The sequence below is a fragment of the Boleophthalmus pectinirostris genome, unplaced genomic scaffold (genome assembly GCF_026225935.1).
Source record: "Boleophthalmus pectinirostris isolate CB_2022bp ecotype Guang Dong unplaced genomic scaffold, ASM2622593v1 HiC_scaffold_14, whole genome shotgun sequence".
NCBI lineage: Eukaryota > Metazoa > Chordata > Actinopteri > Gobiiformes > Gobiidae > Boleophthalmus > Boleophthalmus pectinirostris.
This window is the reverse complement of record NW_026571047.1, coordinates 4,224,662-4,248,328: the sequence shown is the minus strand read 5'-3', so window position 1 is coordinate 4,248,328 and position 23,667 is coordinate 4,224,662. Positions and strand designations below refer to the sequence as shown.

Genomic DNA, 23,667 nt, shown 5'->3' with positions numbered 1-23,667 from the left:
GTTGCGTGAAAGAGATACTAAAATTCCATGACTGGCCTGCAAAATGATATTTTCAATTTCCATGACTTTTCCAGGATTTCCATGACCGTGGGAACTATGAGTTACATAGTGCATCTTTAAGTCAATGGTATCTATTACAATCTGTTTTGGGCAAAGCTCAGTGAGATGAAAAGCCACAACTGAAAGGTTGTACTGTTGTTGTATCAGGGACCAAGCCCCTTAAGCAAGATGGTTGTTTTTGGATGTAGGGATGCAACTATTTAAAAAAGTGAACAAAGCATAGCACACTATGCATAGTAAAAATTTTAAAAAGCTTTGGACACTGGCCATCTGAGTGTGCTATGCATTTTTTCACTTTGAAGTTGCTGATTCTTGCATTTGCACCTCTGCATGAACTTTGGTGTGTGTTTTCTGTTTCTTTTGACAGGAATGTAAAAATAACAGAAATATCTTAATATGGCATTGTTAAAGGTTTCGCAGTATTATCATGGGCTATCTCAGTATATCAAATGACAAGTCTCTTTACTTAAATGCATGCTTTCTGTGCAGCAATAGTTAAACCAGATATGGTGACATCTGTAGCAGTGTATGTTTGGGCTCAGACACTGCCTGTACACAGTGTTTAACCCAATACACAGTACATGCTTGAATGATGACGGTACATGTCCTTACCCGAGATCTCTGCATAGGGTTGTCGAAGTCTGTTCCCTCGGGGGCCAGGCACAGCCATCCTCCATAAATGGGTTTGGCCTGCGAGAGAAAGAGGAGGTGGGTGAGGCAGTGATTAGAGGAGCGTGGGGGAGGGCTGCAGATACCACTCCAGATGTTCCACTGTGTTTGTGTCCAAACCAGTGCCAGTCTTTAGCAGCTCATTAACTGTGATGACATGCTCCTCTCCCAGCACACTGGGGCCATGTGCAGAGGACATGTGCAGACTGACAGCAACAACAAACAGCTCAGGTGGGACCGGGGCCAGAGGCTTTGTCACTCACAATAGGAAAGTACAGTCTCAGCAGTACGACAGCTAGATCTAGTCTATCTTCACATACTATAATCAACCAAATATGTGTCACTAACAGCTGGATTATCACAGTGTGATGGAATAAATTACATTAACTTCCCACTAAAAATGAATCACCACTGTATGAATATTGAACAGGAATTTGTTAAAAAAAAAAAAAAACAGGTCTATTAATAAAATGAATGAGAAGATTCTGCACTCATCTCCGATACAAGTGGCATCATGGCCTTCCTCATCTACCCGGGAGGAGCTTGGAGTAGAGCTGCTGCTCCATTACACACAGTCAGCTGAGGTGGCACAGACACGAGTGTATGGAAGATAATTTGTTCCATCAGATTTTGAATTATTGTGTTTGAATTATTTTTATTCTGAATTTTAGTTGCTGAAATTTTAAGTTTACATTTTAAATATTCAGCACAGATATTTTCAAGCCCTAAAATTCAACAGTCAAAATTCAGTGTAAAATTTTCAGTGACAAATTTTACAACCAAGACCCAAGATGCCAAGACAGAAGCAATCAATTCGGTTTTCTTCTGGCTGTTCTCATCTGTGGGTGGAGTTTGAGGTTTTGATGAGACTAATTCTGACCAATCAGATCACTTCACTGCACCATCTCCAGCTTGTTAGTAAGTTAGATTGAATCACTTTGGATCAATTGCTTCTGCCTTGGCATCTTGGATCTTTGGTGCAATTTTTTTCTTTCACTGCATATTTTACACTGTGAATTTTGACTGTTGAATTTGATGGCTTGAAAATATTTGGGCTGAATATTTAAAAGGTGATTTTATTTGTATTGTATTTTAAACAAAATATACACATTCATTAACTGACATTCAGAATAAAAACAATTCAAAAATGTTTTTTCTGAGTTAAAAAATGCAAAGTGAGAAATTCGAAGGCATTCCAAATTCAAAATCTGGTGAAATAAATTACCTTCTAGACGAGTGTGTCTGGAGGAGGGAACTGTGACCCTGCTTGGACAGTACTCCACATGACCCAGAGCAGAGATGGATCATTTTATCACTATATTTGCATTCTACTGAGTCACAGATTTAAAAAAAAAAAAAAAGAAAAAAGAAATACAGTTTGTATTTTTATCAAGAAAAATATTCACTGTTAATCAGTTGGTTTAAAACAGGGATGGGCAAATCTTTTTAATCTGGCCCATCTGAACTTGAACTATGATAATAATAATTGTCAGTGTTTTTCAGAGTCATTTCAATAAAATGACTTTGAAAGACAGATATTTTGTTGTAATGATTTTCAATTATGGGATATTTCAATAACATGGGATGTGTTTTCTATATATCCCATGTTATTTTTTTCTTTTATGAGGTGGATTACCAAAAAACTCCATCCATCTGCTCCTGGTCTGGCCCTTCCGTCAAATTTTAGAACCCTTTCTAGCCCACGAGTCAAAAAGTTTGCCCACCCCTGGTTTAAGCCATTGTCAGAAACTCAAACGTACCCATCCCAAGACTGAAATCATTTTGCACTTTTGATTTGTCCATAAAACTGTTTTCACCCCGGCTTCACCTAGAGCCCAGTGCTCCAGCTGATTTCTTTATTGTGCTTGGTTGTGACAGAGAGCGGAAAAGTAGAAAAAACAGTGGAAACATAAACACGGAGCTGTCCTGCTGTGCCGTGGCTCTTTAAAGCTCCTCTCTCCTCAGTGAAGTGAACCATTAGCCCATTCCTTCAGCTCTAATACTGGCCCTGTGCTCCAAGTCGCTGCACGCCTCGCACTATTCTATATGTGCCCTGTTTCAACTTGCTCTGCGTGCCTATGGACGCTCTGCAGCACATTCAAAAGGTTAGCTTCACACACAGCACACCTATGACACACACACACACACAGACGTATGCAACACATGGACAGTTAGCGCTCAAGGATATAGGGCGACATCAAAAACGCGCAATGAGGTGAAAAAAAGTAGCAAACTCTACAAACATGTTATATAAAAATAAGAAATGCCAGTAAAATGGCCCAGAAAACAAAAATAGCAAAAATATGATATTATAGCTTTATTTAGAAGTTTCAGCCTGACAGAGTTTGAACTGCAAGTATCATAACAACACTATTTTGATACAAATACCAATTCTCAGTGGTCCAGGTAGGTTCCATACTAGTCTATGTGCTCTTATACTTGGTCTGATACAGCTCAAAATTATTCTCAATGTATTCAGGAAAAGGTTAATTTTTGTCCTGTGAATGGAATTTTTTTAGTATCAATACTGGCTGCTAAATACAAAACTACGGAAAAATACAACCGTGACTTGATCCTTTTTCCTGAAATTGAGTAAAAAGTATTATCTAAGTATAAAAATAAACAAATCCCAAAAGTCAAACTAAATTCAAATAACAGAAACTAGTATAGTCAATAGGGATGTAACGATATCCAAAGCTCTCGGAACGATATTTTCACGATTTACAATTGACGAGATTTAATGCAAAAGAACTAAGATTTAAAAGTGCTTATTAGTTATTCCTTTGTGCAGTCTGCACTGAAACGACGCAAAGGATCATGATCTATGTAGTTTCCTCTTTTTTTTTTAGCTATTGCTGCACCATATCGGTTCATTTAAGTGAAGAGACTTATGAATCGATATAGTGTGCTGGTCTACAATATTACTGAGAGATTTTTGACAATAAGATATCACGATATTTCGGTTATTGTTGCATCTTTGTTTATAAGATAAAAATAAGCAAATCATTAAAAAGCTCCCAAAAGTTGAATTAAATTTAAATAACAGAAACTTATATAGTATAGTTAACAGGGATGTAACAATATCTAAATCTCTTAATTCGAAATGTTCAAAATATACATCTCACAGTACAATATTTATTGTGATATTTTATGGAGGCTAATAAAACTGAATATGTTACTTTTTGCTCTTAAAATTCCTTGACAAGACTTCAGAATCCAAAGAACTAAGATTTAAAAGTACTTAGAACAGTTATTTCTTCATCAAGGATCATAGTCTATGTAGTTCTGTTTTGTTTTAGCCATTACTGCACCAAAACTATTAATTTAAGTGAAGAGCCTTGTAATTTGATATATTGTGATGTCCCACGATATTATTGATTGTGAGACCTTTGACGATATGATATCACGATATTTCGGTTATTGTTACATCCCAAATAAGCAACTCATCAAAAAGCACCCAATTAATTGGATTAAATTTACAAAACAGAAATTTATAGTGATAATGAATGTCATTTCTGTACTTTTGTAATTTTACAATCCGTTCACTTTTAAAGCTGCACTATAACTTTCTGGTTGAGGGTCCATCATCTGCTTGTTTCTATGGAGATGTCATTTCTCTGCCTGCAATGTTCCACAGTATGACATTAAACAGCTCTGCCTTACATGTATTCAATTACAAGTGTTTTTTTTTTTACTCAAAATCTAATCTGGTTAATCAAGAAAAATAATTAAAATAAAGTAGAACTTAAAAAAACTACCTACAAATTACAATTCCAAAGTGGCAGTAATTCAAACAAGTCATGTCTCTGTAATAACAATATCATGACTCATAGAGGTATTCAAACTCCCACAGGACACTGTCCCACACTGGTTATGGCAGATTTGCATGTTACAAACCAACCAGATTAACCACAACAAACATTTCCACCGCAACAAACAGCAGCCTGTGTGTGTGTGTGTAAACAGTGCGAGAACAGAAGAAGAACAGCGGATCGGAGCTTTACAGGCCCGCGGGGTCGGAGAGCACGAGGGAAAGTCCCAGAGCCCAACAAAGAGCAGCATTTCTATTCCACTGTCATCAGTGAGCTTTAAGGGACAAAGACAACACTAATGACAAGCTTGGTTTTACTGTGGTCAATACACATCGAAAAGACAATATACTTCTTTACTTGACTTCTGTGGGGTTTTAACTGCTAACACATGACATATTTAGGTCAATATGTCATCCTTGATTGTTTTGAAAATGCTATATTCATTGAAAACAATGTATTAACATGTTTTAACAAGTTTTATAAGAAAAGACTCTGCTCCCTATGCTAAGTCACTTCCCCTTCAGAGCACTATCACAACACAATCAGTGTGCCTCCCACTGATTAAACTACAGCACATCAAATCAGGTTTGTGAAGTTGTAGTGTACAGTTCTGTATCATGTTTTTTATATTTTTTATAGAGAATTGTCATGTGGGAGCATGGGTGATGTAGGCTTGTGGGTGGAGCCTTGTACAGAATCTTAAAGATCACTGTAATGAGGGTTCAAACAGTGCCCAGGAGAGGTGCATGGATGACATCTAACACCTCTTCAGGCTTGTTTTACACATCGCTAACATGTGACTGGTTAAATCTACCTGTCAGTCACAGGGGATGACAGAGGCTGACCAATAGGAGGAGTGGGTGGGGAAAGGTGTGAGCATAGAACAGACCTGGGCATTGTCCAGCATACAGCCCTTTGGTTGAATCTGATAGCTAAAAGGGCCTAATTTGGAATTACAAAATAAACACATTTTATAATTTTACCTCATGCGTGGACTAAAGCTGCATTGCTTTTATTTTAGAGGCATTTTTGGTACGGCAACCTAGTCATAAACTCTTACCGGTCTTTCCAGCTCATCAAAACAATGCTATTTAATGCTTTTTTTAATAAAGAAATACAATTAATATTATGCAGAATTGAGTTAAGCATTTTGGCCCTCCACAATATTTTCTGTTTCTCATGTGGCCCCATGGAAAAAATAATTGCCCACCCCTGGCATAGAGTATTTGAGCTTAGCGTTGCATTAAACAGCGAAGCACTGACTCGCGTAATGGCAATATAATAGAAAAAAAAAAGATGTTCTGGCCACAGATGAATCATGCACATATGACCTATCAAAACAAATATGGCTGTTTACAAGGAAAAAGGGGGGGATAACTGGGAACTAAAACCGCTGTGGATTTCTGCAGAATCAATGAGCAAAGCACTAATCTGTTAATCTGAGGTGAGAGAATTGTGATTTTGATGATCAATGTGCTCCTTCGTATCACGAGTCACTGAAATACACAAATCTGTTTGGACAACAGTGTATAAGCCTGGCAGGTTACTCGAGCAGCATTTAACACACATTTCCCAACAAGTGGACGATCAGAGAGCTGCAGAGGAACACTTATGTGATTGTAGTTGGCTATTTTGATCCCTGCGAAGAACATTCATCTATCAAGGGGAATCGCGTGACAGTCTAAACCCTATCTGCGTGACCTGGGATAACTACAGAAAGGAAGAGTCAGGAAGTCGTTACTCAGAGTGTCAAAATGAGGAAGGATGAGGAAAGTTATTGACTATTTTTAAATGCTGGATGATAACACTACAAAGGGATTCTCAAAGGCCACGGACCCCCTTAGGAGTCAATGTACCCCAAGGACCCACTATTGTCCACCAGGACATATCAATCAAATTCAGAAACATGCACTCTGAATTTGTTTTTGCCATGCTACTGAATTTGGAAGTACTCCACAGTGTTCTCTTAAGTCCTCATTTTGAATTTGAGCAGAATTCTAATCAGAAATAGGGATGTACCGATCTAATACTGGTATCGGATATCAGTACAGATCCTGAAAAATTTGCTGGATCATATATCGGTTCTAAAATATCGGTTCAGCAGATATTTTGGATGGACATATTGTTGTAAAAAAGACTATTTACTGTTGTAGCTGGCTCAGAAAGTCTCCAAAAGTTTGGACTTGAATTTACACTAAGATGCTCTGTAGTACTTTAGAGATAAATCATAGCTACATCAGGGGTTCTTAACCTTTCTGACCTTGGCGCCTGACTTTTTCTGTAAAAAGTAACTTGAGGCCCAATCCCGGCTACTTCTGGCTCCGGCCCTATGGTTAAAACAAAACTGATCCAAATGTGCTGTGCAGCTTTCTTATTTAATTTTTGTTTAAAGAAAATAAATGCTGTTTTCAGTTTCTCACCGGTATCGGTTGATACTTGGGGGCGCATTGTGTAACTTTTCTGGTGGAGGGTCTGCCAGCTGCTTGTTCCCATGGAGATGTCTTTGCTTGGCCTGGGATTTTCCACAACACAGCCTTAAACATATCCATTTCCAAAGAAACAAGCAAGTAACACTACAAGGCCAAGTTACAGGTCAGATGTGGAGAGGCGACTACACTGACAATGACAATGCATGTTTTTAAGGTATTTAGAGAACCATGACAAAAAGAAATGGGTCAAACGTCAATAACCGGACATTCATTCATACCTGATCGATACAACTGACCCCGCCCCCGTGAGAGTCTGAAATCTGATGAAATCCTACAAGACACTGACATGATACAAGACAGGACGAGCACGAAGTGACGTAGTCTGATAATCCCTCTATAGTATCGGAATTTGGATTTGGAAATGGAAAAACTGGATTGGTGATCACAAAAACTGGAATTATTTAGGTAATAGAACGTCATCTGTATCTTTTTTTAACATGAGAAAAGAGTTAACCACGTTGTTTACACTTCTACAAACATGTTCTGAAATGCATGGGATTCTTGGATTAGTTTAGCAATCCAGCTTTCAGCCTCATCTCAAATGTCAATACTCCTGGATGTGTGCGAAACCTGCACCCTGAGCCGATTCGGGATTTTAAAAAGATAAATCGCAATTAAGACGTATAAAGGAAATCAGAAAACCGTGCGGAGCTCTGAAGCGATGTGAGAAGCGTCTAAATCCTTCTAATCCCACACCTTATTTGGAGTGGCATACCTGCGCACAGCTCGCCAAAACAAATGCACTGTTTACACTAGACACTCTTCCATGTCGATTCCATGCAGGCCGTTTGTTGGTTCAGACGCGTTCCTCGCCCTCTCCGCCCATTCTATTCTTAATAACGTTTTATTCTCGACGCTAATTCCCTTAACCTCTCTGCAGTCTTTTTAACAGCATTACTCAGAGCTACTCAAGCCTTCCATTCACAAGAGTATTATCTACTTAAAGTGGTGCCAGTTCAGTAAGGAGGAACATTGGAAAAACACTGCGCTCACCTTGTGCTTGTTAACCGGGGCTCTGAAGTTAGCACTGTTTCTAATGACTTACATAAGACAGCTTTAGGCCCCATGACGGTGGTAGTGTGGTGCGAGGCGGAGGGCAGACTGGTGTGTAGGGGTGTAGTCGGCTAAAGAAATTCTCGGCTGACTAAAGATTTTGACTGTCTTAAAAACGTGATTTTGACCATCCTGAAAAACGTGATTGACAGTTTTATAGAATGTGGTTTCAACCATCTTAAAAAAAAAAAGTGAAAAACAAAACTAGTTCATTCTAAAGCGCCTATGCCTGACTGGACTACACATTTCACTAAAACACACTTTAGTACAATCTTAAATATAATAACTTCTTAAAAACAGTCTTCAAAACGTAATTGACAGTCTTAAAAAATGTGATTTTGACTTTCTTAAAAATGTGAAAAGCAGAACTAAGTTCATTCTAAAGCACCTATAACAGATTGGACTACAGATTTAATTTCGACCATCTCAGAAAAGCGTCATGCAGACGATGCCGACCATCTCAGAAAAGCGTCATGCCGACCGTCTCAGAAAAGCGACGTCTCAGAAAAGCGTGATGCGACCGTCGAAAAGCGTGTCAGAAAAGCGTGATGCCGACCGTCTCAGAAAAGCGTGATGCCGACCGTCTCAGAAAAGCGTGATGCCGACCGTCTCAGAAAAGCGTGATGCCGACCGTCTCAGAAAAGTGTGATGCCGACCGCCGTAGAAAGCGTGATGCCGACCGCCGTAGAAAGCGTGATGCCGACCGCCGTAGAAAGCGTGATGCCGACCGCCGTAGAAAACATGATTTTGACTCTATTAAAAGTGTGAAAAACAGAACTTGTTCATTCTAAAACACCTATGACAGATTGACAGACTACACATTTACAAAAGTGTGTTTTAATGAAAGTCTTAAATATAATAATTTAACATTTTCCTTTTTTTTTCCCAGTTTGGCCATTTTTTTAGGTTTCAAATTGTACTTCCTAACCTAGCAGCCAAAACTGTTCTAATATACACAGAGATTATTGTTTGATAAATAGAAATATAAGAAAGTGTGTTTGTTTTAAAGTGTCAGAAAAATGTGTTTCTTGTGTAAATGTGATGAACTTTTGAACAGAATTTTCCCAGTGTGATGTTATCAGTGTGGGACTGTCTAAAACAGAACAGAACTTCCTGTAAATATCAACATATTTTTCCAACTTTTCTTCACAAATTGCTTCATTTTGTGCGATTTGTGTAAAACTATAATTTAGATCTACAACAGGTTTTATCCCACCATATTAAGTCAAGATTAGAGGATCTGTCATACTCATTTAAACAGTTTGCAGTGGTCCAGAATTATTCCTCACTTACCTTATGCATTCTGAGCATCCTAATGATTCACCACTATGAGTTAATAAGCACTTTTCATAACAGAGTGGTTTGGAGGAGTTTTACTGTCACGGCAATGATAACAAGAACTAGCATGCAAGCATTTCCAGATTATTGGACAGTAAAATCTTTCATAATTAGATGCAGACAGCACGCAGCAGACTTGTTTTGACTGGAGACAGACAAATACATCAACTGGCCAAAATATCTGGTCAATATATGTACTTTTTATCGGCCTTAAAAGGTGCACTATGTAACTTTTTGGTTGGGGGCTCATCACCTTGTTTGTTTGTTTCTATGGAGATGACATTACTCTGCCTGGAATGTTCCAAAGTATGCCATTAAACAGCTCTAACTTAGATTTTATAGTTCAAATAACTAGAAAAACAGGAATTCCACACACTGTCCACAGATCTGACCTGTAACTTGGTCTTGTTTGGTCTCCATGAAGACAGAAAGGTTTAATGCCATACTGTGAAACATTCCAGACAAAGCAATAACATCTCCATGGAGAAAAGACACACCAAAAATCTCCAGCATATGCCGATATTTACCGTATTTTCTGGGCTATTAGACACTCTGGATTATAAGACACACTGTCATTGAATTGTCTATTTCCAAACTTTTTTCACAAATAAACAGCACTGGACTTTAAACAAAACACAGCAGTTAGATGGGTCAGTGGGACTTTGTTTGTGGCGTTCACGGTGACTCTGGGCTTTGTTCAGTTGTGGCGTGTAGGGAGGGTGATGTCTGGGACCAACGGATTGTCGGCGTGTTCGCAGTGACTTAGTTGTTCAGTTGTGTCTAGAAGTGGCACATTGGACTCACTTTTTGGTTCGTTCCTCCGTTCCGTTCCTCGTCGGCGTGGAGTGATGATTGTGTGATTGGGTGTTTTTCGCTGCGCGGTCGCTATCTGCTCCGTGTGTGTTTGCGTGCGCTGCTGGTGGTGCGGCTTTGTGAAGTCGTACTGGGACACCTGAGTGGATTCGTGTATAGGGCGCCCTGGATTGTGGGGTGCTCAGTCGCTTCTCGATGGAGTTGGAGGCTTAAGAGAGCGCCTAGCCCGGAAAACACAGTAGTTTTGGCCAACCAGCTGTCTAAAGAATCAATTTTATCGGCCGTCAGTTGCTCTGAATTAGAAACTATTGGTATGAAAATACAATAGCGGTAGATCTCTAATTTTGACCTCAAAAGCTGCTTATATAGATTTACTGGGGCAAGACACATTTTGCATGGGAAAAAATTAGGGCCTTTAATCGGCTAAAAGGGTGCGTGGTGTGATGCTAGTAAAAGATCTGAAAATTATTACAATCTTACAGAAGAAGTACTAGTGAACAAAATCTTCATTAATGACAGGGCAGATTAAAACTCCATCTAACTCATGTTACGCCTTCTCCATTCTCCTGTTGCACATAGTTCCTTATAATTACAACAAAATTATTTGATTACAGGGCTGAACTTTTGGAAAAAATTGTGTAATTTTATGACAAGATTAGACTAAATTTGCAATTTAGGACCCTAATCCTAATAAAACGATTCTGTTCACATTTTAAATACATACAGGAAGGATAAGTGACCAAAAAAAAAAAAAAAAAAAAGACTATGAACTGACACTACATTAAAGGACATGTTTGTGCACATCTATCTTTTGGTGTGATGATACCGTATCCATGGGCTGCTGTATCGATATATTACCAGCAGTATTTTTTGATATATTTTACTAAATTATTTTGTTACAGCTACAGTTTTGTTGCTTTTTTATAGGAAGGAAACTCGTTTATGCAACACATTTGACATTTTCACTGTTTTGATGATTAAAATTGGTGCACTTCATATGAACTTTGCACAAGAAGTGATTTATCATAGACTTTTAGTGTCACAGCCATGATTAAGCCTTGATTTTTTTATTGAATCGTATCAAATCGAATTGAAATATATCGTATTGAATCGTATCGAAAAGTAATCAAAGCTCACTGTATCAAGATATGCATCATATCGTGGCCTACGTATCGGTGTATGTGTTGTATCTGCAATTTCTGAATGATACCCAGCCGTAGTGCAGTGTTGCAGCTTTTCTGGTGGAGGGTTTGTCAAATGCTTTTCTCCATATTGCTTTGTCTGGAATGTTTCACAGTATGGCATTAAACCTTTCTAACTTCGTGGAGACCAAACCGGACCAAGTTACAGGTCAGATCTGTGGAGAGGTGATCTCACTCACAGTCAGAATGCCTCTTTTTTTGAGTTATTTTTGAGCAACTGTAATTGATTAAATGTAAAGTAGAGCTGTTTAAAAAAGGTTACACAGTGCACCTTTAACTACATACAGGTAGTAGGTTTGTATGCAGAATAAGACCGGAGATTTTATTTTATTTTTTTGTGGAGGAAATGGTACTTGCGTGATTTACTAATTGTGGCCATTCAAATGCAAAAAAACATAATCAACTAAATAATCGCAACTAAGCAACTACAAGGACTACAGCTCTACATATTTTAAGAGTGGAACTTACAAAACCTGCTTGTGTAACGGAGCTCCCTGCTGACTGTTTGGATAGCTGGCACGGCGCTGATACGGGACGGATAGGAAAGCGGGGGATGCTCTGCTAGTAAGGCTAACAACAGCAAAGGGACGACCTGCTCAAACTCAACGGTGCAGGGCGGGGGCTGTCAACAGGAAAATATTTGGTGAAAGGATGTGCGAGGATTGGCTTTAGAGCAGAAGAAAAAAAAAAGACACAACAAATGGACTGCTAACCCTGTAGTTTAGATGTACACAAACTGAAATATGATTCAGTTTGATTGTATTAGCATATCAGTTCAAATTTACGTTCCAGAAAAATCGCAATTAGATTATTTTTTTCCCCAACACCGTTCAGGCCCTAAAACGGAATTATCCAAGTCCTACAATGATGTACTGTATGTAAAACCCAGAGCCTTGTCGTTTAAAAAGTGCTTTTCTCTGCTATATAGTTATAATCTAAGACACTTGTGGATGTAATTGTAAAACTGTAATATTGATCTAAAAAGATTTCCGCATTAGAAAATGTCTGCGCCCATAGGGAGCGTAAGTCAGCGTAAACGCATCACAGATTAAGAAAATAAAACTAGAGAATGAAGTAAGAACAGGGCAGTGGGCGTATTGCAGTGTTGGTGAAAAAGGGGGTTGATCTGCAAAATGGTGTCTTAATTACAGGAGAATAAAGATTACTCAAACATGCATGAATCACTCTAAACATAGTATCAGGATGGTAAATGAGAAGGGGAAACAACTATGGCTAAAAGCTCTGAAAATTCAATTATGTAGTATAAATCTGCTTTAACATTCGGTTACTGTTACGCAAAGAAAATCTACAATACTGACTAGGGATGCAACGAATCGTTCGATACTGGTTTCACGATTCAATACAACGTTCGGTCGATACGCACGTGCTGATATGCACTAGGGGTGTGTAAAAATATCAAAATATTTATACATCGTATATTTTAAGGTGCTGATACAGTATCGATATCGTGGACTGCTGTATCGATATATCGCCAAGAGTATTTTTTTGGTATATTTTACTAAATTATTTTGTTACAGTGCTACAGTTTTGTTGCTTGTTTAGTGGAAGGAAACTCGTTTATGCAACACATTTGACATTTTCATTGTTTTGATGAAACTTTGATGACTTCTTGTGCAAAGTTTCATAGTAACTTTGCACAAGAAGTGGTTTAACAAAAACTTTTAGTGTCATAGCCATCAATTCGTCATTATTTTTTTACTGAAACGTATCAATTATTTGAAATATATCATATCAAATTGAAAGTGGCCTGTATCGCAATATGTATCATATTATGGCCTATGAATCGAGGTATGTATCGTATCGGCAACTTCTTAATGATACCCAGCCCTATTATGCACACACCCCTCCATGCACGCTTTGTTATTTATTTTGGTCCGAACGGGAAACAGTTATCACAGCGTCCTCCTCAGATGTAACAAGAAAACAGTTTCACAGGGACTTACAGCTTAAATATTCAACAGTGTGGGAGGAGTGACTGTCTGTCTCTGCTGCTGCTGGAGACGAGGCAGAGCAGCACCGACACAGGCGCCTGTGTGAACTCAGTGACAGGACTCAGCAGGAAAAGAAATCATCAAATCATCATCAAAAAAAGGAAAAGTCTGATATGATGATATAGTAAGAGTAGGCTATACTATAAAATAAAAAATAGCATGAGAAAGCTCTGTTCTTATTTATTTTCACTGTAAATCACTGAACCAAATGAACTACAACACTTCACAAATAAACTACAGCTGTGCAGAAATTGTACTGTAATGAATTGTATGTAATGTTTATAGTAATATTATAGTGTTATTATATTAGACTCATTATACGAAAAATGACATGACTTGTTTTTGTGTGTCTTAAAACGTATCGAAATCAAATCAACATAATGACCCAATGTATCGTCATACATATCAAATTGTGGGAAAACAGTATCGTTGCATCCGTAATACTGACTAGGGATGGGCATGATTAGTCGATTAATCGATAATTGATCATTAAGAATTTCATCGATTACATTAATTTTAAATCGACAAACCGAATGTATGTTACTGTGCGTAGTGTGACCAAACAGGTGTCCGTACATGTAGCTCTCTGCACTCAGAAGGAGCGAGACACAAACAGAAACATTCGGTCAGTCTGCAACGTACCAAAGGACAAATGTGTATTTAACAATGACTTGTACAAGAAATTCCACGCTTTCCGTTGCGTTCGGTACGTTGCAGGCTGACCGAATGTTTGTGTTTGCTCGCTCCTTCTAAGTGCAGAGCTATATGTACGGACCCCTGTTTGGTCACGCTACGCACAGCAACCTACATTCGGTCAGTCTGCAACGTACCGAAGCATAAATGCATATTTAACGATGACTTGTACAAGAAATTCAATGCTTTCCGTTGCGTTCGGGAGAAGTGTGAGTCCATGTGCACAGTGTACAAAGCAGCACAAATGTTTCGGTGTCCAGTGGGAAAAAGTTTTGCCAGGTGAGAGAAGCGCAATGCCGATGATGAGCCCCCACCTCCCAGCCCCCCGTACGGTGTCCTGGTTTTAACAAACGCAAATCTGGTCACACTAACCTGTATTCCACTGAGTCATGTCTTTTAATCCGACAGAAGTTGACCGCATCAGCGACACAAGAGCTGTAGTTTTATCTTCACTTAGTTTATGCAAATTAGCGATGTGGTTTAAAGTTTCGTTTCTGTGAGAGTTGCACAAAACTGAATTAAACACATTATAATGTCAAACGGATTGATGTGGCTCTAGAGTGGTTACGGTTTATATGTCGTAAAGTTGAATTTATTTATGCAGATTAGTAGTGCAGATAGTAATAATAATGATGATCATTTTAATATAAAAACGTTAATGATTAATCGATAATCGATCGTTAATTCTTCCGATGATCGATTAAGAAAATTTCATCGAATGCCCATCCCTAATACTGACCCCCTGATAATTGTCGATGCAGGAATTTATTGTGACAGGTCTAACAGTGTAACGATTTCTAGAGGCGCGTTCGATTTCTAGAAACGGGTGAAGATCTGGAAAAGTTACAGGAAGGGCACTGAAGGATGATAATGGAATTGGTTTACAATCCCTACGTTTAGCGCACTTTGAGTTCTCTGTGACTGTAAACAACCCAATTCAAAACGTCTTCGCAGGAATACCTGTCTGTCCACTCTTGTCCCAGTCTACAGAAGGTCAAAGAGCTCAACAGGTGTGGAGGGGGGCCTATGAGACGCTCAGGTGCTTGTAATAAATCAGCATTACCACTACAACTTTGCAGCTAATACTTTTGGCAGAAATGGATCGGCAACATTTCATTTACGCTGATCATCCGCTGCACAAACAAACTGAAGCACCACTAAGTTTCATTTTCGCTTAAACGTAGCAGATCAGATCAAAGCAACATGCTCGGCGGAGAGGCTGTAGTTCATCTTCGCCGCTGATCTAAAACGGGTGAGTGAACATCCAAACACACGTCTAATATTATCCTGGCTGTTTCCAACTTCATGCAGTTGAATGCCTCTCCTGGTCCTCTCCTAATGTAAATCACTGCGTCGTAGGTATCAGTATGTACAGACTTCTCCAGATGTGTTATTGGATGTTTATGATATTCAATCACAGGACCTCAAAAGTAGTTCTTTTTTTTTTTTTTTTTTTTTTTTTTGCATTTCAATAAATCTGTTTAAAAAGGTGCATTGTGTGTAACTTTTCTGGTGCAGGGTTTGTCTAGAATGTTCCACAGATGAGATTAAACCCATCTATCTCAAGGTAGACAAATACACACTACATTACAGATCAGATCTATGGAGATGTAACCCTAGTCACAGAGAGAATTCATGTATTTTTGAGCAATAGAAACACTTGTAATGAATAAACAGATACAGTAGATGTTTTTGCTTTTGCCAGGAATGTTCCATGACATAAAACACATCACTTCATGGCGACAAGCAGGTGACGGACCCTCCACCAGAAAAGTTGCACACTGCACCTTTAAATGTAAGTTTTATGCTACTTAGACTTACACTTAGGGCCTGTTTACACAAGAACGCTTGAGGGTAAAAACGACAAAACATTTTATTGGAAGTGCCTTTCGTTTAGACGGTGACGGTGTTTTCGGAGCAAAGGCAAAAATCTGAAACCACCTTCCCGATTGGAAAAGTCGAATAGTGTATCGCAGCACCACCTAGCCGCCTGGCATGCATACCCAATCGAATTCCACACACTTTTGCGTCACCATATGAACGCAGATTTCCTGAAGACGTGACGCCACTTTTGCATCTTCTGTTCAGACCGTCATCATATACACGTAGCCTTAGACTTAAACAAAGTGTATTGATCCACAAGAGAAATTATTTGGACACAGTAGCTCACTCATCACAATATAATAAAATAACCAAGAGTAAAAAATATAAATGCTAATAATAAATTCTAAATAAGTAGCAAAAAAGATAGCAAGAGGCAGGTGTTAAATAGCTGAAGCTTTTCCCAAATCCCGTAAGAAGAAGGACAATAACGTCTTTCCCTTGATAAAATACACCAAACATTCTCTTTGTTCCGACTTTAAATCCTTGACCTCGGGAATAGTTGACAACATTGAATATGAGACACTTCACTGATTACCTGGTGCCCGAACTTGCACTTCCGGGGTTTTTGCGAACCATCTATTGTATTCCGATTCTTGTCCTAGTCGCAGGAGAGAAATGAAATTAAGCGTAGGCACTAGGTGGCGCCAGCCTGGCTAGGTGTCAAATAAGACATAATTATATAAATGTATATGTACAAGTCTAAATAAATAGAAAAATAAGTAATACAATTTAAAACCTAATGTTGGAAGATGGAACAACAAAGGAAGAACATTTCTGTGAAATCAAGCAGGCCAGATGAAAAGTCACATTTAGGAATGTAACAAAAAACGAAATATCGTGACATTGTATCATCAGAAATCTCACAATAATATCATGGGCCATCACAATATATCGAAATACAAGACTCTTTGCTTAAATTAATTAATTTATTGTTTTGGTGACGCAACAGGTAAAAGAAACACAGGGAACTACATAGACCATGATCCTCTGCTGTGTTTCAGTCCAATTAAATTACTTATTAAGCACTTTTAGATAGAAGTGAAGAACTCTTCAGTTTATGACAGAACCAAAGGCTTGTCAAGACATTTTTAAAGGAAAAAGTAGTATATTCACAATTCTGTTAGCTTTTACAAAATATTCCAATAAATATCTTAGGAGTGTGCAAAAATATTGAAATATCAATATATCGTATCGTTCAATGTGATGATACAATATCAATATCGTGGGCTGCTGTATCAATATATTGCCAAAAGTATTTTTTGGTATATTTTATGAAATTATTTTGTTACAGCGCTGCAGTTTTGTTGCTTGTTCAGAGGAAGGAAACTCGTTTATGCGACACATTTGACATTTGTCAAATGTGTTTCATGTGAACTTTGCACAAGAAGTGATGTAACAAAGACTTTTAGTATTAGAGCCATGATTTAGCTTTTATTTTTTATTGAACCGTATCGAATCAATTTGAAAAATATCATATTGAACTGAAAGTGCATTGTATCAAGATATGTATCGTGTCATGGCCTGTGTATCATATCGGCAATTTCTTAATGATACCCAGCCCTAAATATTGTACCATGACGTGAATATCGTGAAAATATCGCACCGAGGAATTTGGATATTGTTACATCCCTAGTCACGTTTCTGGAGACATAAACCCAGTCACAGTAAGGACGGTGTATTTTATTTTATTTATTTTAGTGCAATAAAAAACAAAGTGCTATTTTGGGCAAAAAAGTTACAAAAATTTGCTTTAAAAGGATATCCTTGAATGTGAACCAATACATTTGCACATTTCTTATCAAGTAACAAATAAACAAATAAATAGAAATAATATTGCTATCACTAAGAGTAGATTTATCGCCCAAAATATGAAAATAAAAACTACTAATAGTAATGTTCCTCAGTTGTAATCCTACTCAAGTTGACACGAGGTTAACAGTGTAGTAGCCTGGCCGTATAAGCTACTCCTCAGTCTTTTGTCGTCACGGAGACGGCAGCAGCAGCAGAGTGTGTGTACCAGGTCAGCGTGGGATTAGAGGAAGTGATGTAACCGCCTGCAGCCAATCCTGACTCAGGGCTCTTGGCAGGGAAGGGTTAACGCGCAATCAACTCAGCACAAAGTCAGAACAGAGGTGAGAGAGAGACGGGATTGAAGGGAGCGGGAGAGAGAGAGAGAGAGGACTGCTGACGTCTGCTGTTTGGATCCTCTGTTCATTCTGGGGCTCAGTCTGGGATCAATTACAGGACACAACACAGACTAAACTGATGGGGATGGAACAGGAAGCACCACCAATATGTCCACACGCCACAACAAGCAGCTTTGTACGGCTGTGGGCCTCAGTCGGTGATCAGTCAACAGTGTCTCAGGCGATCAAAATGTGTGCTCATCTTATTTTATTGGGATTTATATGGGCATAAACGGAAAAAAGCAAGCATGGAGCGAGTTAGCAAGGGTTTTAGGAGTGACTGGACAGTTTAATCTGATTTGACACTTTCTCACTTGCACGAGATCCTAATTACTTTAAGAGTTTTTGTCTTTTGGCCTGGAACTTGCCTGGAAAATCCTGACTGTATTTTTTATACAGAGGGATAAGAGTCTGCTTATCACTAGGGCTGAGTATCATTAAGAAGTTGTTGATGCGATACATACCTCGATACATAGGCCACGATACGATACATCTCTCGATACAGTGCACTTTTGGTTCAATACGATACATTTCAAATCAACTCAATACATTTCAAAAAACATGTCTAAATCTTGGCTGTGATACTATAGCCAGGCTGGCATCATCTAGTGCCTTCACTCAATTTAATTTCTCTCCTGTGACTAGGTCAGGAATCAGAATACACTAGACAGTTCACAAAAACCCAGAAGTGCGAGTCCGGGCACCAGCCAATCAGTAAAGAGTCATACATTCTGTGTTGGCAATGATTCTTCAGATCGAGGATTTAAAGCCGGAACAAAGAGAATGTTTGGTGAATTTTATCAAGGGGAAAGACATTATTGTCCTTCTTCCTACAGGATTTGAGAAAAGCTTAATATAACGGTTAGCTCTGTTAGTGGTGTATTACATACGTCATGACCAAATGGCAGCGATTGGTTAAATGAAAAAAAGTACCCGCCTACCATCGAGCGAACGAATTCTAACATTGCGGGGCTTCTACAGAGTGAAACTTGATGAATCAGAATAGTGATACTAAAAGTCTTTGTTAAACCACTTCTTGTGCAAAGTGAATATGAAACACAAACATTTTACTCATCAAAACAGTGAAAATGTCAAATGTGTCACATAAACAAGTTTCCTTCCTCTAAACAAACAACAACTGTAGCTCTGTAACTAAATAATTAAGTAAAACACACCAACAAATACTCTTGGTGATATATCAATACAGCAGACCACGCTATTGATACTGACCGCTATTGATCACATTAAACGATACGATATATGGATATTTCAATATATTTTAAGTATCGATATATAGTCACCACTCCCTCTGTCGTGACTCAAACCCAAACGAACATGATCGTCCAATCAGATTTGTTTGTTTTAGCACGACGGAGCTCATTGGTCACCTGTGATTTACTGTACAAATAAAATCACATTTCTCACACCTCGGATGAACAGGCTTTTGTGAGTTTGTGCTTCGTTCATTGATTCTCCAGAAATCCAAAATGTTTTTTAAAACAAGACTAAACTAAAGCTTTAAACACCAAATGGATGTTTCTCACTCCAGCGCCACTTAAAACACAAAACAAATCACATGTACTCCTTCAAAGTCTGACCTCCTCTCAAATAACTGTCTGCCTCACGACTGGCTCATGGGCTCTGTACCAAGCGGTTTGATCTTTCAACACAATTCCATTAAAAGTTTCAATTAATTATCTTCTGTCTTTATCACATTGACAATGAACTTGACACTGAAGTCTATAGAATCCAAAGATCTGAGTTAGGACTGCCCTGGTTACTAGGGCTGAGTCTAATTAAGAAGTTGCAAAATACGATTCATAGCTCGATACATAGGCCATGATACAATACATATCTCGATACAGTTCGCTTTCGATTTGATACAATATATTTCCAATCAATTCGATATGCTTATGGCTAAAACATGGTTGTGACACTAAAAGTCTTTGTTAAACCACTTCTTGTCCAAAGTGAATATGAAAAACACACCCATTTTAATCATCAAAACAGTGAAAATGTCAAATGTGTTGCATAAACAAGTTTCCGTCCTCTAAATACGCAACAAAACTGTAGCTGTAACAAAATAATTTAGTAAAATAAACCAAAAACTACTGGTGATGTATCGATACAGCAGCTCACAACTGCATCATCATATTAAACGATACGATATAACAAACATTTCTGCACACCCCTACTGGTTACACACCCATGTGACACATCCCAAAATTCCACAAACTCATTATAAAATAGTAAATCAGTAATAAAAGAATGAACTAAAACACTGTGAAATGAATCCGAAATGCAACTTGAACAAGAGCTATTCCACATCGCAATGGCTGCATTTCTAGATAGCCCAGTATTGTCTGCAAACAAAGGATACAAGTAAATACCTAACCACGCTAACCATGTACTTACACCTCTACAAACATGTTCTGAAATGCATGAGATTCCTGTATTAGTTTAGTCTAGGTTTGAGTCATCGTTATATGCTAGGCTGTCATTACTGGAATATAAAATGCAGAAATCTCTAGTGTCAAAGTTAGTGGAGTAAAACACCTGTACCTTCAACCTATTTGCATTTTCTATGAGGGCGCATACATTACACCATAGTTAATATTTAATCTTTACACACTTGACATGATATACAGCGCTACAAACCATACCATGCCAACTTATCACACGCACCCCCTGTTCTTATGTAATAGTATTTAAAGCGTGCAGTGTAACTTGTTACTTTGCCCAGAAAACTCCACAATTTTAACTTCTCCATCAAGATAAGCAGATGATCCCTCCAGGCCAAGTTACAGGTTAACTCTGTGGAGAGGCAATTGGGAAGCCACTCACAATAAGATTTTTTTTCCGAGGTTTTGCTTTAACACGGACAAGAATTGTAATGAAATAAATACTATAAATACGTTTAATGCCATGCAACATTTGAGGCACAATAATAACATCGCAGACTATGGGTTCCAGCGGGTGATGTGCCCCCCACCAGAAACGTTACATCACAGAGCAGCTTTAAAGGTCCTACATCACGCAGAATTGACTCTTGTGAGCTTTAAGTAGTGTTGTAATCAAAGCTGCACTAATTGAGACCAAGAACAGTCTGAGACCACAGGGTCCCGAGACCAGGACAAGACCGAGACAAGACCGAGACCATGGCCCATCAAGACCAAATCAATACCATCTTTGTCATTTTCGGCACATATATATCAATGTTTTTATAAATCTATCGAGTGTACGACCTAAAGACCAAGTCCAAGCGCCTTCAAGACAGAGACAAGATCAAGTCCAAACACGGTTGAGTCCGAGACAAGACTAAGACCGTAATAAAAAAACGTCTCGAGGCCGGCCTCAAGACCAAGACCAGTCTCTCGAATACTACGAGATTAGCTTTTAGTCATGTTAGAACGCAGTTACCTCATCAAAAACATAGCTGGAGTTGTGTTGTTTCATTCAAGTGTTTGACTAATAATAAAGGATTACTCAGTCAACATCTCCAGAGTTCAAAATGCTCTGTTCCACTTTGTGATGTCAGAAAGAGGTAGTTTTCAACTTAACAGCTACCTTTTACGTTTTTGTTCAGTACAGATTGGCAATTCCAGCACTGAAAACATCCAAATGATTCTAGTGAAGGTGTAAGGAGTTTAAAAACACAATGGTGCAGTTCTTGTATTACCACATGACATCACAAGGTGGAACAGGGTGTTTTCTGTCCGAGAGAAGCCCTCATTCTAAATGTGCAGGGTTTGTGTGTTAAACATGTGTGAATGAAACAAAACACAACTCCAGGTCTCTTTGTGATGACGAAACATTATAACATAAATCATAAAACAGAGCAATGTGGGAGCTTTAAGAGAAATTTAAACCCATTCCCAATTAAAATCCACTTTATGTACCATACATTTTAACGATGCATTATTGTTGACTGCTCATTTACATAATATTAGTGGGGTTTTACCTGGTTGAGATCCTGGTCGGTGAGCAGATGCAGCTCTCGGGGCTTGAAGCAGTTCTGACACTTGCTCTTGTTGAAGAAGTTCGCCTGAAATTTCCGACATGGGTTCTCCTTAGCGGCAGACATGTCACCTCTTTGTGCGGTTCGGATCCGATCGGACGGAGGTGCACTTCTTCTAACCCACGGAACAGATGAGGCGACCCCGCTGCTTTCCTGCGCTGCTCCTACTCTCCCAACCTGGCAACCGCTCGCTGCATTTCAAGCCAAAAGATCGTCTGGAAAATCAATGTTTATTTGCATGAAATCATCTGCATTTCTGGAACACTTTGCAATAAATATTAGCTGCCATTAGACCAGCGTCCCGTGGCCTGCGACCACAAAGCGAAAAGTGGCTAATATCCTGTTAGCTCCTCCGCCAGTGGGCTTCCCAAATCAATAACGTGATCGCGTGGAAAAAAACAGCATGTGCGCGTTCGTAAAGGCTTCCAGATCCGCGGGGAAAGCCTCCATCGAGTAACGAAAGACTCCCGGCGTGAGGGGACCATGCGAGCGGGGGCAAACGAGAAGCGATGCACCGTTTTTACCACCGCGGTCAACCCATGCGAAGTTCATCCAGCGCCGCTCCTCGCTGCTAGGCTACGGTTAGCACGCTCAGCTAGCCCGAGCCAAAAGAAGCGAAAGAAAAGAAGCCCGTGTGCGTCTTTAAAAGCACAAACGCTCCCGGAATCCCGACACGGTCCCGCGTACGGTCCCCCCGGTGTGGTCGGTGCATGCGGGGGGCAGTCTCGGCTCGGTGTCCCCGCGGAGGAGTCAGTGTTTGGGCTGCACTTCCATAACTAGCCCCGTTAGCAGAGCGGTGGCGGTGGTGGTTGGTGGTGGAGGGGTTTATTTTCTTCTCTCCACACGGAGCGGAGGGAGCGGACCGCGGGCAGAGCGCAGGGAGGAGGAGGAGGAGGAGACACGGAGCCGGCTCTGTGGCGCCATCCTCGGGTACACACGCTACACGCACTCCACGGATCAACTATCTGGGCTTTATTCAGAGCTCTTTTCTTTTCTTTTGTGGTACATTAAAATGCATGGTTTCGTTAGGAGCGTGCCTATGTTCCCTCAGCCCTATGTCCCCACATTTCCTTTATATACATAGACCACCATATATAGATACATAGGCCACAATATGATACGTCTCGATTCAGTGCACTTTTGATTCGATACAATATAATACAGATCGATTTGATACATTTCAATAAAAAATGTATTTGAAATCATGACTGTGATAATAAAAGTCTTTGTTAAGTCACGTCTTGTGCAAAGTTCATATGAAATACACCCATTTTAATCCTCAAAATGGTGAATATGTCAAATGTGCTGCATAAACAAGTTTCCTTCCACTAAACAAGCAACAAAACTAGCGCTGTAACAAAATTATTTAATAAAATATAACCAAAAATACTCTTGACGATATATCAGTATAGCAGTGATGATACTGAATCATCACATT

At 39.1% G+C, this 23,667-nt stretch overlaps 1 protein-coding gene across 4 annotated transcripts in view; it reads right to left on the bottom strand.

Moving 5' to 3' along the window:
* The window catches only part of mprip (myosin phosphatase Rho interacting protein), a 74,628-nt gene extending 51,530 nt beyond the window's left edge, over positions 1-23,098 (bottom strand). For 2 of the 4 annotated variants that reach the window (XM_055150193.1, XM_055150194.1), the window contains exons 1-2: positions 22,173-23,095; positions 673-750 (exon numbers count right to left, since the gene is read on the bottom strand). In XM_055150193.1, the coding sequence (XP_055006168.1) occupies positions 673-750; positions 22,173-22,295 (201 nt within the window). In that variant the 5' untranslated portion in view covers positions 22,296-23,095. Of the gene's footprint in view, positions 1-672; positions 751-22,172 lie in introns of all 4 variants that reach the window. The other 2 variants (XM_055150192.1, XM_055150191.1) reach the window with 2 other exon arrangements.
* Between the last annotated feature and the right edge of the window lie 569 nt (positions 23,099-23,667).